Source organism: Microcebus murinus, chromosome 16, assembly GCF_040939455.1.
Source record: "Microcebus murinus isolate Inina chromosome 16, M.murinus_Inina_mat1.0, whole genome shotgun sequence".
Classification (NCBI taxonomy): Eukaryota; Metazoa; Chordata; class Mammalia; order Primates; family Cheirogaleidae; genus Microcebus; species Microcebus murinus.
This window is the reverse complement of record NC_134119.1, coordinates 14,404,698-14,421,466: the sequence shown is the minus strand read 5'-3', so window position 1 is coordinate 14,421,466 and position 16,769 is coordinate 14,404,698. Positions and strand designations below refer to the sequence as shown.

The following is a 16,769-nucleotide window of genomic DNA, read 5'->3' as shown; positions in this document are numbered from 1 at the left end:
TGTGTATGTGTCAAGAAGATTTATTTTAAGATCTATGCCCTCAGTAAATTTCAATACTGTATACAATATAGTATTGTTAACTATCCTCACCATGCCATAGATTATATCTATAGAACGTATTCACCTTGCAAACTTTGTACCCTTTGACCAACATCACCCCAATTCCCCTGCCCCGGCAAACACCATCCTACCCACTGGGTCTACAAGTCAAAGGTTTAGACCATACAAAAACTGGATCTGCTCTGGCTCAATTCTGAAACACCTCATGGCAATTTTGCCAGGGTAACAGTGTCACCAGAGTTCTTAATGTGAAGGATTTTCATATGACTCTCTCCCTTTTTTGGTGTCACCAGAAAACCCAATGACCTCTTCTTCTCTGAGAACTGCGTATAGGGAGATGCGAATATCTGCATATGGTAGGCATGAATTATTCAGCCTCAGAGAGACCAGACCTCACAGAGCACTTTATTAGGGGGAACTGGAGGCTTCAAAGGGATAAATGGGGGCCATAAAAGTTGAAGAGATAGGGTCTCACACTGAGAAGAGGTCAAAGGGGGTAGGGCATTATGTTTGAAGAGAAGCCAAGCTGAAGGAAACGGAGTAAGCAAATCCTGGTTTTCGACCTGCCAAGGTTTTGGAGGCTGAGATTTGGCTGGTGGCAGCCGACATGGAACATCTGTAAGGCACACACGGAGAGAGCCCTGGACCACGACGAGCTGAACCCTGGAGGTCCTGTGGCTCCTGGTTATCTCATCCAGAGGGATCAGTCTGTGAGACAGAAGAATAAAGAGTGAGATGCTTGAATCCCGGCCACCTTAGGAACCAAATCTTGCAGTTAATGGAAAAAAGGAGGTGGGATCATTTTTACGTCTTTTGGCAAGAAAAATAAAAACAGTAGTGAGGCGAGTTTGGGGGCTCATGGAGCGATCGTGAGTTCTGATTTATTCAGTGGGGTCCAGTTTTTGCCTGTAGACCTGTGTAAGAATTAATGGCACCCCACTTTGAAACACTCTCAAAAGTGCCTTGGTTTGGCCGATAAAGTATGTCATTGCCTTAGCTATATATGAACTTAAAAAGGAAGAAAAGTGGCGACAAAGTCTGGTGAGTAGGAAAGGCCTGTCATGATCGGCTGGGGAAGGGTGTCCAAGTGCAGGGCTGCCCTACTGACCTCCTTCTGACTTGGCCTGGGGTGCCCCACTGCTCTGTTTGTGCACCCCCTTCTCTCTGCCCCCCTTTTCCCCTCATACTTGCCAATTTCCCTCTGACTACTGCCTCCATTCCTACCCTCTCTTTCCCAAAATGTCCTTCTACTTACACCTCTGCAAGGTGCGTTCAGACCTCCTGATCGGAGCTGGCTCTGTCCTCACCCCCCCCCACAAGCCTATCAAGACCTTGGAACAGACCAGCCAACACCCAGACCTCTCCATGTGGCCTTGGTGAGCACAGGAGACTGGGGCCCCTGGGACTTACTGTTTTTATGGCAGGTGCCCATGCACATAGATTCAGTTTCGAAGTTGTTATTGTTCCCCCAACAACCGCTGTAGATGAATTTGGAACAGTTCTCGGTTTCTTTATTATACCACCAGCGTGTAACGGGGGTCAGGCAGGGGCCATCTACCGGTAACAAACTGCATATATCTGCAGAGAGAAAGCAGAGCACAGTGGTGTGGGTACCTGTCTCCCTGGAGAACGTTCATCTTTTTCTTCCTGGGGCCACTGCTCTCTTTGTCTCCCCTGAGAGGCCAATGTGGCTCAGGCCTGTGCTCCCAATTCAGTGTGAACCTTGACCACTCACTTTACCTGATCCTTGACTTCCTCATCTGTGAGACAAGAATACAAAATCCCACCCTGCTTGTCTTGCAGGGCAGCTGTGAGGGACAGCCGTGACACCACGTGGCCTCTCATACTGTGCCTCCCCAACATCTGAACACTAAATCTCGCTGATTTTGCCCCGTAAATGCTCTCCTTTGTTTCCTTCCTGCCACTTGCTTAACTCAGGAACCATTATATTTTGCCAGGACTGCCAGGAAAGGCCCCCAGCTGATCTCCAAGGCTTCCCCAATTGGCTCCACATTGGTTTCAAGAGTGACTGATCCATTGGGCTGAAAATAAAGTTCTATAAAAACCAAGAAGGACTTCAGAATCCATTTCCTCCTCCTCCTCCTCCTCTCTGGCTTTATGTCTCCTATTGCTCCAACACCCACCCTTTGGAACTTCATGCTCTAAGAATAATCACATTCTCACACACCTCCATGCCTTTGCACATGCCTGAGGTCTCCATTCCTCTCTTGCTAACTGGGGGCACTCCTGCTCATTCTTCAAAACCTTCCCAGACATCAACTCGTGCATGATGTCCTTCCTGCATCCATTCTCGACCCCGTGTTTTTCTTAACTGCTTCTCAATCTTGGACATACTTTCTTCACTTCTGTTTAATTTCCTGTTCATATTTTCTGTTTCCTCCATGAGAACATGAAGCTTTTCAAGGTACAAATTGTGCCTTAATGTCACCTTGGAACAGCGGTTCCTAGCAGATACTTTGGCACAGAGTGGATGCTTCAGGGGTATTCAGAGAAACGAACAAACAAACAAACAAAAACCAAAAAGAATGTATCCTGAACTTAAAGAGGCATTTACTGAGCGAGCAACTGCTTTGCCCACAGTACTATGAGGTACAAATAGAGTTCTTTAGAATCTCTTAGTGTGAAGCACAGCAGAACAATAATTATAGCAGTTACTGAGTGCCGGGCCCTGCTCTTCGCATCTGACATGCATTAACATGTAATCGTATGAAGCAGGCCCCCTTTTGTTCTCATTATGCAGAGAGGGAGACTGAGGTTTGCAGAGGCTGAGTAACTTTCCTGAGGTCACGTGCATGGTAAGAGATTCGGACGTGGACAATCCATTGCTCTTAGGACCAAGAGCAAATCCCTTAGGGCGGCCACCACGAAAGCCAGCTTCACTTTCTCATCTCCTCCTGTGCCCATGCTACTCTCCGCGTCGCTGCCTTGCTGGGCCTGGGCATGCTGACCGCACACAGCCTTCGCACGTGCGGTGACTGCGCTGGAAGGCAACTCCCTCCCGCTTTTGCCTGTGTGCGACCCATCGTTCAGATCTTAAATCATGGATCCCTTTTCCAGGAAAAGCTTTTCTGATCTCCATGGCCACAGAGAGTGAGTGGAGCCTGCCACGGGAGCAAGGCCACCAAAGAATATTTGTTGAATGACTAGTCCCTGATGGTCTTTAGAGCCCGATTATATGGGCAGAGCAGAAAGAGTGAGGAGGTCTAAGGTGGTCAGGGAAAGAATCGCTGGTTTACATGGACAGAGAGGCCTGGAGAAAAAAGTCAGGAAATAGAGATCATATCCCTGTCTCTTGTAGCCATGGTAAAACCTGATATAATGTTGGCAGTGCAGGTGGGGTAGGAGGTGAGGGCTTTGGGTAATTCACAGGGTATTTTAGTTACCTTCACTGGGGTCTAAGCATTTGTATCCACAGTTCAACAGGCAACACTTCATGTTTTGGGGACAATCGCTGTTCCTGTCGCACTCGTCCTTTTGTATATTTTGACATTCTCCTACAACTCTGGGACACACTCCTATAGGAAGGAAAAATATATTCCCTTAAGACCTTAAGGGGGCCAGTGCTCTCCCTTCAAGGGCACCACTGCAGAGTCAGGGAAACTTGTCACTTCCCCTGTCCCCAGAAGGTAGTGACCCTCAGAGGGCTCAGGAATTTCACACCACCACCCACATCCCCAACCCCAGAACAACTCACTAATCCCTAATCCAAACCCCAGCCCCCACCCTCAGCACCCATAAGGTGCCAGAGAGAAGGATGCTTTGCTCTAGGACTATTCTGGTCACTCTGCCTTCCTGTGCTCGGGTGTTTCCCCAGGAGACATGGTAGCCGGCACAATGGAGACCTCCATTTCTGGCATCAGGTGGCTGGGCTCTTGGATTTGGTCCCAGCCTTGGTGTGGCAGGTACCCTCCCTGAACCCTGATTTCCTCATTTGCCTCTAGGGTTGTTTTGAAGACTAATGCAACAAAGTTTGAAAAGCCATTGTCAAAGTGCCTGGGGCAAAATCATAATGACTAATATTGAGGAAGCACTTACTATGTGCCTGGCCTTTTCTCCTTAATGCCCAGTTCAACTCTAGGGGCAAGTTTAAGATTCACATTTTGTAAACAGAGGAATCTGAAACACAGGGTGCTTATGTGACCTTGCTCAAGATCACACAGCTACTGAGGGGTGGAGGCAGGCTTTGAACCTACGACGTGTGGCTCCTGAGCGCCCACTTTCAACCACTACTTTTCAAGTGCTCGGTATATAAAGCTGCTAATTAAGGGCCTTCGAATTTCCGAATTTGAAGCGACTTTCGGGGACCATTTTCACCCCAAATGCAAGGGTCCTCTGGGTGTGGGGTGGGGGTGGGGAAAGCTTTGGGGGCTGCCATGGGAGGATGTGGGAGCTGATGACGTGGTGCTGGGGAGTGGCCTGTTTTTCCTATGGAAAGTTCCCTGGGCTTCCCAGTCCCTTAGTCCATTTCCTGAGGTCCAGGTGCAGGCACCTCCGGGAAGAACGCCCTGCAACGGCAGTGAGGAGTCAGTTGCCACAGACTTAGGTTCCTGCATTCACCAAAGTCACCTTGCCAAGAGGAAGGGGCTGAAACAGTGGCTCCAAGTAACTGCCCCTCCCAGCCAGGGTCCCAGGCTGAGACAGAGGAGAACACCCCTCGTGTGTGAAATGGTTCCTTTTTCCTTCCTCCCCAGTGAGTCCCCAGCACTTACTGACGAAGGCCCCTTCAACCGGCCCAGGTCTCGGGATGCCCTCCAGGTGGATGAACGATAGTATCATCAGCAGAAGTCCCAAAAGGCCCATTTTAGAAGGTACTGGCCCAGCTGGTTGCACCAAAACTAGGAGCTGCTGCCCAGAAGCTCCTGCCTGTGAACTTTGCCTGCTCCGGTGCAGCCTCACATGTGAGGAGCTGGCACTGGACACGAGCCAGCCACACTCGCTCTGCTGGGAACACCAACTCCCCGAGGCCACCAGTGGGATTAGCTGGTACCTACCCTGCAGGAAGGAGCTATCGATAGGCCCTCCTCATCCTCAGCGGTCTGAGCCCCCCTGGCTCTCTGGTCTGCAGGGGAGACGGGTGCATCTTGTCTGGGCTCTCCAGAGTTCCTCAGCAGAAGGGGGTGTTTGACTGCAGAGTCTCCCATTTCCCATGGGAAGTTTGCAGGTCAAGAGTAGCCTGGTTCTCATCTTTCCTTCTACTTTTACTCCTCCTGTCATGTCTATTTTTCTCATGCTGTTTCTTTTTCTCCCTTTTATGCCTCTCTGTGCCTTGTACCCTGTGTGTTTCCTCTTTTCCAGTGGGTCTCTCTGTGTCTGGGATCCTTTCTCCCCACCCTTCCCTTCTCTCTCACTCCTCTTCGGTGGTGCATCCGTTTTCTTGAGCCATTGTCAGAGTAAAGGTATTGTCGTGAGTGGGGTTTGAGGGAAGAAACAGGTTGATTCCAGGCTGCACTGAACCTTCAGAATGTGTCTGTCCAGGTCATGGCATTTGAAAGAAGATGATGACAGCTTCTATCATAGAGTGCGATTTGGAGTTGGTGGTGCAGGAGACAAATACTAAATGGCAGTTATGATTTCAGAACCGGCGGCCACATCGGGAGCTGAAGAATGTTCCACTGGCCTCCCCGGAGTGCGGCAGGCTCTCAGGGAGTGAACGGCATGTGGGAGTGAGTGCATCAGCAGGGTTCAAGTGTACTGCAGTGGAGACCGCCACCCCCCACAGGCTCTGGGCTCCCCTTCAATTCACCTGCAGCTGCAAGAGACAGTCCCACTACACATTGTTTTCTTAATCCATTTTTAATAATTGAGGTACAATTCACATCACATAAAATTAGCCATTTTAAAGAGAGAACAATTCAATGGGTTTTTTTTTTTTAAGTTCATGCTCAATGTTGTGTACCAGCCAACTCTATTGGTCCAAAACATTTTTGTCACTCAAGATGAAAACTCCCAATTAGCACTCGTTCCTGATTTCCTCCTAACCCACTCCACCCCCTGGCATCCACTAATCTACTTTCTATCTCTAGAGATTTACCTATCTGCATATTTTCTATAAATGGAATCATGCAGTGTGCTACCTTTCATGCCTGGCTTCTTTCACTTCCCAGAATGTTTAGGAAGTTTATCCATAGGGTAGCAATAGCAGTTCATTCTTTTTTCTGGCTGAATAATATCCAGTGCACAGGGACAGTCTCCCAGCCCCAGTGCCGGAGTCCCTACTTCTCTGCTGTGGGTTTTCTCTGGCTTCCTGGGAGTTGCTCAGCTTGCATGAGGAATAAACAGTCTGGAAGAGCGAGGGATTTAGCATCCTGGGCATCAGGTGGGGAATGGAATCAGTGGTGAGTGCCTCCCCTCCCTGTCCCCAGAGACAGATGAAGACAATTTGAAGGTCTGTTTTACATGATTCTTTAGAGGATCCCCGGTGGGATTGAGCCACAGTTCACCACAGTGATAAGCAGCTCACAAATGACCCTTCTCTCTTCCCTGCGACACTTACCACACTCCCCACCCAGTGCTTCTTGGGAGAGATCTCTCCAATAGACTCCTTCGCCCATGCCCTTGTCCAGGGTCAGTTTCTGGGAGATCCAAACTAAGGCAGCATCCGTGGGCCCTTGCCTTAAAAAGGTTTTACAATATTTTGAAGATACAGAGGAGGATAACAATATCCCTGGAAGTCTCGACTCTCCAGATTCTCGCTGTCCTCCGTTCGCCGATGTCACCAAGAGCCTCAACGTGCCAAGCGGGTGTGAATGACTCAGCTTCAGAGTAAAGGACTAAGCCAAGAACTTTATTGGGAATAATTTGGAGGCCGACTGTATAAACAGGGAGCTTTAGAAGTCAGCGATAAGGGGTAAGGCATAAATATGGGATCACACCTGAAGGATAGTATTCATGAAAAGGGGTGGAGAGGGAGGACGGGCAGGCAGACTCTGCGGTTCAGTGTGGGGGGAGGTACGGCCTCGGATCGCTGAGACTGCAACGGGGGAAGCCAAGCCGGAGCATCAGGCAGGTTCCGGGACAGGTCCTCAGAGCACGAGCCAAATCCTGGCCGTTGTCCCACTGTGTCCTTCTCCGTTCAGGAAGAGAGGCCTGTTGAGAAAGTAGGACAAGACCAGCAGAGCATGTTGCGCTCCGCTTATCCTTGGAAGCTGCAGTCATGTTTGTACATCTTTTGCCAGGAGGAGGTTAAAGGGAGTGGCTTTGCTTGGGAAGCTACTCATCTCCTTCAAGGAAAACTGAACAGGAGGGGATTGCTGGCAAAAGCCGTGCTGAGGAAATCGATGGCATGCAAGGGTGGTTGGCTCACGAGTCTAGGCTGACTGTCCGGTGACTGCTCTGCAACAGGCGTCTGAGATTTCAGTACGTCTGCACCTCCCTCGCCCCTCCTACGTCTCTGCATACTTGCCAGCTTTGATTCACCTCCGTGTCCCTGCCCATCCTCGGTCCCCAAAAAGCCACAATGTCTACCTCTTTTCTAGGTGCCCTCTCGCCTCCTGCTTGGAGCTGGTCTGTCATCGCCAGGTCTGCCAAGCACGCAGCTATCCCGGGACGGAGCAGCCAACACCCGGCCTCCTAGCAGGGCCCTGGCGAGACTGGGGCCCCGAACTCACGTCTTCTGTGGCAGGCGCTCATGCACACGGATTTGGATTGGAAGTTGTTATCGTTTCCCATGCAGCCGCCGTAGACGAAACGGGAGCAGGTATTGCTCTTCTGATTGTACCACCAGCGAAAAAAGAGAGCCATGCACGGGCCGGCGTCTTTGTGCAAGCTGCATATGTCTGCCAAGAGAGCCGGGAGTCGAGAACCCAGAGTAGCCACCTGAGAACAGAATCGCCGCCCTGGCAACCGCCACAGATGGAACTGGATAGACCCCTCTTCCCTATCACAGCGCGGGTCCCAGGCTCCAAGGACATATTGCACACGTCGCCAGGGAGACGCCAGAGTGCGTGTCTGCGTCCCTGGAGACGGGGTCGCTGTGGATGCAGTTAGTTAAGACGAGGTCGTCCCAAAGCAGGGTGGGCCCTCATCTGATCTGACCGGTGTCCTTAAAGCAGAGTAGATGTGGACAGAGTCTCACTCACAGGGAGGGCACCGTGTGAGCACGACGGCAGAGGTCGGGGTGACGCGTCTGCAAGCCAAGGAGCACCAGCGGTTCCCAGCACAGCGCCAGGAGCTAGTGGCGGCAGGGCGCAGATTGTCCCTCGCCATCCTGACACCTGGCCTCCCCGAGAAGGAGCTTGTGGTGCTCTGTGACAGCACCGCCAGCAAAGTGACACAGGCCCTGACTAAAGAGCGCCTGCCTAGTCCTGCACATTGAGGGGGATCACAGCTACACAGTGACGTCCTGCTGATTTCCACCTCCTAAGACCCCAGCTCTCTGCCAGTCTGTTCCACTGAAGCCTCAGCATGTCACGTGTGGGCTGTGGAGATAACCTCGCAGCCATTCTCCTGCCTCCAGTCCTGGCCCCTCCAATCAATCCTCTAAGCTGCCGCCAGAGAGAAGGCTCAGGTGGGTCTGAAGGCTGAGCTGAGCCTGTCAGTCCACGGATAAGACCTGCCTTGACTTCCCGGCATAGTCCTGCCGTGACTCTCAAGGCCCTTCTCCATCTGGCCCCTACAGTGGCTCTGGCCTGCTCCCCTGCCAGTGAGCTGCCCGCTGCCCCAACGCTCAGCACACCGTGTGCCGCCCCCAGGCCATTGCCCCGCCACGCGCCCCTGCCGCTCATTAGCCACACTCCCATTCTTCCTTCAAAGCCTTTCTCAGACACCTGCTCCCCTGTGATGTCACTCCTGACCCCATCCCACCTGCCACACTGCCACACCACCCTGCAGAATCTTGTGCGCATGTTCCTCGTTTGTTTACCTCTTAAGTCTCATCCCGAGGGTGCGAGTGTCCAGTGAGCAGGGACTGTGTCTGCTTTCATCTAGGAATCCCAAGTCCCCAACAGGCAGCCTGGCCCAGTTAAGGACTTTACGGAATGTTGAGGGCAAAATAAAATATATCCTGATCTGAACTGAATAAATCATTCCTTGAACACCTACTATGTGCTAACTGCTTGAAGAGACAAAGCAAAGGCAATGGCCTTGGCTACTTAGGAGCTGCCAGTCAGAAATGACAAATGATTTGAGCTAATATATGTCAGGTTGCCATTAGGTGCCTGGCGTTGCTGTAAGCACTCCATGCACATCCATTTATTTAATCCTCAAAACGACCTTTAACACTGGTCCTTTCATTATCTGGAGAAACTGAGGCACAGTGAGGGGAAGTTGTCGATTTTCCCAAGGGTAAAAGGCTGGTAAAAACTGGACTGAGACGTGCACCAGGAGGACTGGTTTCAGGATCCTGGCCTGCGGGTGTGTGAACACGTAGCCCCACCCCCCCTGCCGAGCCCAGTGCTCTGCCCCTCCCAGATACCTCTCCCACACCCCATCCTCCCCATGCCCTCCGCCACCTCCCCAGTCCAGGATACCTTTTTCTTTCACCTCGATGTCCTTCAAGACGCTCCGTTCCTCCTCTTTCCCTCTCCAAAGCCATTGTACAAACACAATCACAGCCCCAGCCCTCCACATGGGATTTCTGTGGCCCTTAGGATCAAGGCGAGACCCTCTAACCTGGCCCACCAGACCTGGGTTGTCTAATCCCCACCTCCCCAGGATCTCTCTTCCTTGACCCGCGCTCACCTGCACTCTGCATGCTCTGCCCTGTGCCTACAAAGCCCTTCCACGCGCTTTGTGCCTAAAATCCTGCCCATCTTTTAAACTCAACTCCACGCTTGCTTTCTCAGAGCAGGCTTTGCCCACCTTCCTGACCACACTGAGCAGGCCAAATCCCAGGATGGGTTTCAGAGGCACTCAAGAAATATTTGTTAAACCAATAAATACAGAGTCTTTGATCGTCTTTTTGGAGCCCAGGGAGATGGGCATGGAGTTGAGATCGCAGCAGCAAAGGGAAAGCCCTCCGGTCTGGAGTGGGCAGGGGAGGGTTCCCCGTGCAATTGTGTAGGCAGAGAGTGGTCTCCCCAGAGCAAGGAGCTAGGAAATACACATAGCTTAACTCCTCATGGGCAGCAACAATGTTGCTGTACATCAGGACAACAATGGCCGCCTGGGAACTCAGAAAATCATGAATGCAAAAAGTAGCCATGTAGCCAAAAAGCCATCTGATTCAATTCCACCCTTCACCCATCTCTGGGGAAAGTGAGTCTCACACATTCTCTGATGGGACAAGGACATTACTAATGCCACACACCATAGTAGAGGCAGCAAGGAACCTACATCCCAGCTCTCTGGAATCCAGCACTCTTGTCCAGAGACCACCCGCAGTGAACCGGGGACGGCGCCAGCCCACGCAGGCAGCAGGTGAGGACGTGGGGAGGGGATCTGGCTGGTATTAGGAGGCTCTGACGATTACCATGATCGTAGTATATACATTTTTTTCCACAGCCGAAGACGCAGCACTTCTTGTTGTCCTGGCATTGTTTGTCCGCCGTACACATGTCCCTTTCTTTGTATTCACATGGCTCTCTGAGTCTGGGGCATCTGTCTAGGAGAGGAGCAGTCTTTCAACGTGAGCCTTGCGGGGCACAGGGCCCATCCTTTGGGAGACACAGGCCCTTCTAGGGAGACAGGGAAGTTTGCTTTCATGCTGCCCGATCCAGGGAGTCCTTCTCCTTGGGGTGGCACATGTGTCTCCCTGCTGTGTCCAGCGCCCTCCCAGCTGACCGCCTGCTCACCCCAGTCCCCAGCCCCACCCCTGCTAAAAGGTGCAGTTTCTCAACCACTAGTGACATTCGAGCCGGATAACACTTCCTTGTGGGGACTGTCCTGCACACTGTAGAGTTTTTAGCAGCACCCCTCGCCTCTACCGGTTACATAGAGTCGCACCCCTAACTGCAACAAGATAAAACGCCTCCCGACATTGATATGTCCCCGGCAAGGCAAAATAGCCTTTTTGGGTTTAAGCTGGTGTAAGCGTATCTGCTCCTTTGCCTTGTTGAGGAGTCAATGTCTGCAAGTTCCGCTGGGCGGCAGTAGGATTCCAGGAGTCAGCAGTCCCCAGCCCTTTTTGGCATGAGGGACAGTTTCATGGGAGAGGGTTTTCCCAGGGCCTGGCGGGTGAGGTGGGGAAGGCAGGCGATGGGGAGCAGCTCCACACACAGAGGAAGCTTCGCTCACTCACGGCCACTCACCTCCCGCTGTGCGGCCCCTTCCTAACAGACCAGCTCCGGTCCCTGGCCTGGGCTTTGGGGACCGCAGCAGTGGTTAATGTCACTCACCCTGGGCTCAGTTTAGCTTTTGGATTCTAACTCTGGGTCTGCCACTTACCCTCTCTGAACCCTGGTGTCTTAGTCTGCAAAAGCATTTTGGCCTCAGAGACTTGTGAGGAGGAAATGAGACAAAGCGTGTCAAGCTCTAATCATAGCCAGTGACGCACAGTGACCTTACCTAACACTGCCCAAGACCTTACTAGGAGCCAAACTCTCTTGCAAGCATTTTAAACGCATTGCTGCATTTAATCCCCATAACAGCTCTGTGACACCAGTCCTATTAATATCCCCATTTTACAGATGAGGAAACCAAAGCACATGGAATGGAAGTAATTTGGCCAAAGTTAGGTGGCTACCAAAATTTGGAGCCACTAAGCCTGACTCCAGATTTCTCTTTGTTTGTTTTATAAGAAATCCCTACTCAGAAATCCCTATGTTCTCAGTGTTCAGAAAATGGTAACAATTATCATTATTACAGAGTGATGGAGCATTAGTGTCTTCAGTTTAGACGGACTTCTGGAGACTGTCCTTGATCCCAAAGTCCAGGACCCCCTGGGGGTGCAGGGATGCTTTCTAGAGGTACATTTGAAAGAACCAGGAGCAGAGAGAATTGACATCCTGAGGAGGGGGCTGTCTTTCCCATGGGGTGAGGGAAGGTCCCTTAGGCTGCCCAGATTCCAATTTCTATAAGCCCCTCCTAGAAGTGGTAGATCCTGTGACTCTCCCCGCCCGCGCCCCTGCCCCCATCCCAAGAACGATCTTCCACTTTAAGGGGCTGAAAGTGGCAATCACCTATGTCAGGGTTCCTGCGTTCACAGACGGGGTCTTCCAAACCTCCTTCCTCTCCCAACCCTGGACTGGGACTAAGATGGTGGAAAGCAACCGGGATCTGACAATTTGTTCCCTCTTTCTTCCTCCCAGCAAACTCTCCTCTCCCCAGGCCAAGGGCTGAGGCCCAGCACTTACTGGGAAAGAGCCAGTCGGTCAGACCAGATCCCTGGACATCTGTGACGAGGATGCATAGCACCAGGAGGCTCAAAAGTCCGGAAGATTCCATTGTAAGACAGACCTGCCTGTCTGGTGGTTCTAGAACTTGGAAATGGCTGGCTGCCTTGGCCCTGCCTATTCCTTCAGTAGCCAGCGCCTCAGGTATAAGAACTGGACACAAGCCAGCCACCCCCTTCCGTCTGTCCCTGACAGTGTGTCTCTGCCAGTCTCTTGGTAACTCGTTGTTTCTCTGGGACGCTTTGTGCCTATATCTAACTTTTTCTCTTTTTCTCTGGGTCTCCCACGGTTTCTGTGTTCCTTCCTCCCTCTCCCGCAGTTTCCTCCCATCCTTCTCCCTTTTATCTTCTCTTTGGGTCACTCGTGTTCTCTGACTAAGACCAAAGGTGCTGCCACCGAATGGGGGGTGGAGGAAGAATCGGGCTGACTACAGAGTCTTCAGCCAGCATTTTCAAGCCACGTTGCTGTGAGGGCAGCAGAGAAGCTCCTCAGAGCTGACAGGAGAGCCTCTGCCTTCTGCCGCAAACTCCTCGTTGTCTGAGGAGGAACCGAGGGGTGAAGGGAACTGTCTGAGGGACTGCAACCGAATTAAGCCCAGTAACACTGAGAGTTTGTGGGGTCTAACTGGGCTGGTGGAAGAGCTACAGAGAGAGGGTGCCGGTGGCCTGGGCAGCGTCCTGCAGCCACAGAATCCACAGCACCAGCCCCTCAGTCGGCCGGGTTGTGGGGGAGCCACTCTTCCCAGAGTAAATGTTATCTTCACGGCCCCCATTTCCTTCCCTAACTAGGTGACACCCTTTTGGGACAAGCTTTATTCTCCAAATTTTCCTACTTGACAGACAGAAGCCATCCTTATCATAATGGCCACAACATTTGGGGTCACAGACAGAGCCCCCATGGGATCCCATCCCGCCAGCTTCTCAGTCTCCCTCAGTGAAGATTCCAGGAGGGCTGGGGCAGATCTCCTGAGGCGTCTCCGCGGCGCCCGGAGCAGTGCTGTCCTCTCACGCTCCCTCCTGTCTTCTCCCACACGCGGCCCAGGGCAGAGCGAGACCCAGAGTGACTGTGGGGAAGGGCTGTGAGGGTCCGTCAAGCCCCATTTTCTCATTTTATAGAAGGGATCATAGGCCAGCCAAGTGAGGTTGCTGACTGCATGTCACCCGGCGATGAGTGTCAGAGGTGAGGTTGAGGGAGCTGAGCATATCAGCTCTTGCCACAGTTCACTGGGGAAGCTTCTGCTATCCGTGTGGCTATAACACTGATATTTCACTGTGGAGTTGAAGGTGGTGAGGAATGGTGAGTCCAAAAGGGATGAAGAACCATGGAGACCGTGTCCACCCTGTGAGCATGGACCCCTGGCCGTCACCCTGCTGCTCCGCCACTGGTGCACACCCACGGCCCAGCTCAGCACGGATGACAATATTGTCACACTCATCGTTGACAGTGGCTCCGGGGCGTGATGGTGGACATGGACCTCAAGGACTCCTATGTGGGCAGTGAGGCCTGGAGCAGGAGGGGCATCCTGACCCTGAAGCACTCCATGGAACATGACATTGTCACCAACTGGGAGCACATGAACAAGTACTTGCAGCACACCTTCTACAGCAAGCTGCATGTGACTTCCAAGGAGCACCTCGTGCTGCTGACCTAGGCCCCCCTAAACTCCAAAGCCAACTGAGAGAACTTGATCCAGATCATGTTTGAGACCTTCAACACCCAGCTATGTAGGTGGCCATCCAGGCAGGGCTGTCCCTCTATGCCTCTGGCTGTACCACTGGCATCATGATAGACCCTGATGACAGGGTCACCCACACTGTGCCCATCAACAAGGGCTATGCCCTCCCTCCTCTGCCTTCATCCTGCATCTAGACCTGGCTGCCCAGGACCTGACCAACTACCTGATGAAGATCCTCAGGGAGCCTGGCTACAGCTCCACCGCCGGGGCCAGGAGGGAAATTTTGTGTGACATCAAGGAGAAACTGTGCTAGGAGGCCCTGGACTTTGAGCAGGAGAGGGCCACCACCGCCTCCAGATCCTCCCCGGAAAAGAGCTAAGTGCTACCCACTGGTCAGGTGATCACCGTCGGCAGCCAGCAGTTCTGCTTCTCTGAGGGTCCTTGCCAGCCCTCCTTACTGGGCGTGGGATCCTGTGGCATCCGTGACACTACCTGCAACTCCATCATGAAGTGTGACACGGGCATCTGCAAGGACCTGTGTGCCGACACAGTGCTGTCTGGCGGCACGACCAGGTACCCAGACACCAACAACAGAACGCAGAAGATGATCACCGCTCTGGCTCCCAGCACGATGGAGACCAAGATCGTCGCTCCCCAGAGCACAAGTACTCCATGTGGATTGGTGGCTCCATCCTGGCCTTGCTGTCCGCGTTCCAGCAGATGTGGATCAGCAAGCAGGAGGACGAGGAGTCTGCCCCTCCACCACCCTCCACCACGGATTCTAGGCAGGCTGTTCCCTAGCTGCATTTGCTACACGCCTTCTTGATAAAACCTCACTTGCTCAGAAAACAAGATGAGATCCGCATGGGTTTCTTTGGTTTTGTTTGTTTGGTTTGGTTTGGTTTGGTTTTTGGTTTTTTATTTTTGGTTTGACTCAGGATTTAAAAATCAGAATGCTGAAGGCACAGCAGTTGGAGCTGACATCCCCAAAGTTCGACAGTGTTTGGCCAAGGACATTCTATGTTGTTGTTTTATTAAACAGTCATTCCAAATGTCGTGATATGCATTGTTACAGGAAGTCCCTGGTCCTCTGAAAAGCATCCCCTTCTCTCTAAGGAGAATGGTCCAGTCTTCAACCGAGTCCACACAAGGGAGGTGACAGCACTCCTTTTGTGTAATTTATGTAATGCAAATTCTTAAAATCTTTGGCTAATACTTTTTTAAAAGGCAAAAGATTTATACACTCTGAAGACAAACCAGAGTGATACTTTTTAACTTTGGTTTATTTTGAATGATCAGCTATTGTGGCCTCCTATCTGTCCCCCAACTTGAGATGTTGGAAGGCCTCAGGCTCCCTGGGAGCAGGTGGCGGTGTGGAGGCAGCCAGGGCTTACCGGTACACAGACTCAAGATTACTTCAGTAAAAGTGCACACCTTAAAAAAAGGAGGGTTGGGGGAGAAGAAGGCGATGTAATTAGTGGAAACAGAAGCTCAAGACTCACAGAGTCAGTAAATGGTTCCCAGGGACCCAATTACAGTTGCTTTTTTTTTTTTTTTTTTTTTGAGACGAGTCTCACTCTGTCACTGTGGGTAGAGTGCAGTGCTGTCATCATGGCTCACTACAACCTCAAACTCCTGGGCTCAAACAATCCTCCTGCCTCAGTCTCCCAAGTAGCTGGGACTACAGGTGCCCACCACCACACCCAGCTAATTTTTCTATTTTTTAGTAGAGATGGGGCCTCACTGTTGCTCAGGCTGGTCGTGAACTCCTGACCTCAAGTGATCCTCACTCCTCGGCCTCCCACACTGCTAGTATTACAGGTGTGAGCCACTGCACCCAGCCTGGGTGCATTCTTTTCTAAATTTTCTTGAAAATAAATTGAAACTCTTTCTGGTTGTTTCATCCTATTCTGTCCTGCCTAATGTTCAGGCCCAGCGAAGGGTCTTACTTCCCAAGCAGCTGGAACTAGATTTATGTCTTTGAAGCCTGGGGCACATCATCGTGTTGGCCCTTCTGTCACCTAATCTCTTATAGAAGGCTGGGCAGCGACCTACCTGAGTGTTTGCCTGTCTATACCTCATCTCTTCTCATTGAGAGTCTTGGTGCCCTACCTCTGCCCCAGTGCCACTTCTGTTCTAGGACCAATCCTGTGCTCAGAATGGGGGACTCCAAGCAGAACCAAGGAGACTGGCCTCTATCTGGCTACTCTTGCTTTGGAATTAGACCAAGATCTGTCTCATGGCCTGGGTTCCTGTTACTGGCTTTCTCTGTTGTTCTCTGTGCCTCTAACTGTATTGCCAAGTGGCATGTTTGCTTCCCCCTGTGGGCTTTGAGCTCCATTAAACAAAGCTGTGCCTAGAACCTAGTACTTAGAACATGAATTGGCCCAGAGGAAACAGTACATCCTGCTAGGTGAGCAAGGTAGGTGGAGGGATCAATAGGTGTGTGTATAGGTAGGTGAATATATGGATGGATGGGCAGCTGATAGAGTCATGAGGGGAGGATAGTTGAATGAGTAGGAAGGTGGATGGGTGAGGGAAGCATGGATATTTGGGGGCATGAATGCACAGATTATGGATAGGTGGATGACTGGTTGGCTGGAGGCGTGGATTCAGTTGAATATAAGAATCGATACTTTCGTGATGGGACAGTGGACCTATTGATGGAGGCTGTTTGAAGGGAAGATGCATGAGTGGATTGTTGTGTGGATGGAGGCAGATAGGTGTAAAAATCATGGAAAAGT

General features: G+C 51.6%; 1 protein-coding gene and 1 pseudogene across 1 annotated transcript; one reads left to right on the top strand and one right to left on the bottom strand.

The window, feature by feature from the left end:
• Window positions 1-6,854: 6,854 nt before the first annotated feature.
• On the bottom strand, window positions 6,855-12,732 carry LOC142861148 (eppin-like). The gene is made up of 4 exons (XM_075993350.1): window positions 12,312-12,732; window positions 10,490-10,621; window positions 7,689-7,856; window positions 6,855-7,167 (listed from the first exon to the last, which is right to left on the bottom strand). Exons 1-4 carry the CDS (start codon window positions 12,400-12,402, stop codon window positions 7,154-7,156), a joined length of 405 nt encoding a protein of 134 aa, XP_075849465.1. The 5' UTR covers window positions 12,403-12,732; the 3' UTR covers window positions 6,855-7,153.
• Window positions 12,733-13,082: 350 nt separating this feature from the next.
• Window positions 13,083-15,061, top strand: LOC105859310 (actin, cytoplasmic 1-like; annotated as a pseudogene).
• The last annotated feature ends 1,708 nt before the right edge of the window (window positions 15,062-16,769 follow it).

Bases quoted from the DNA above. Each gene is read 5' to 3' on its own strand.
- LOC142861148 (XM_075993350.1), bottom strand. From the start codon at position 12,402: ATGGAATCTTCCGGACTTTTGAGCCTCCTGGTGCTATGCATCCTCGTC. The intron at 10,622-12,311 runs GTAAGTGCTGGG...CTCCTCTCCTAG, and splicing joins GACCGACTGGCTCTTTCCCA to ACAGATGCCCCAGACTCAGA. The intron at 7,857-10,489 runs GTAATCGTCAGA...CTCTCTTGGCAG, and splicing joins ATGTATATACTACGATCATG to ACATATGCAGCTTGCACAAA.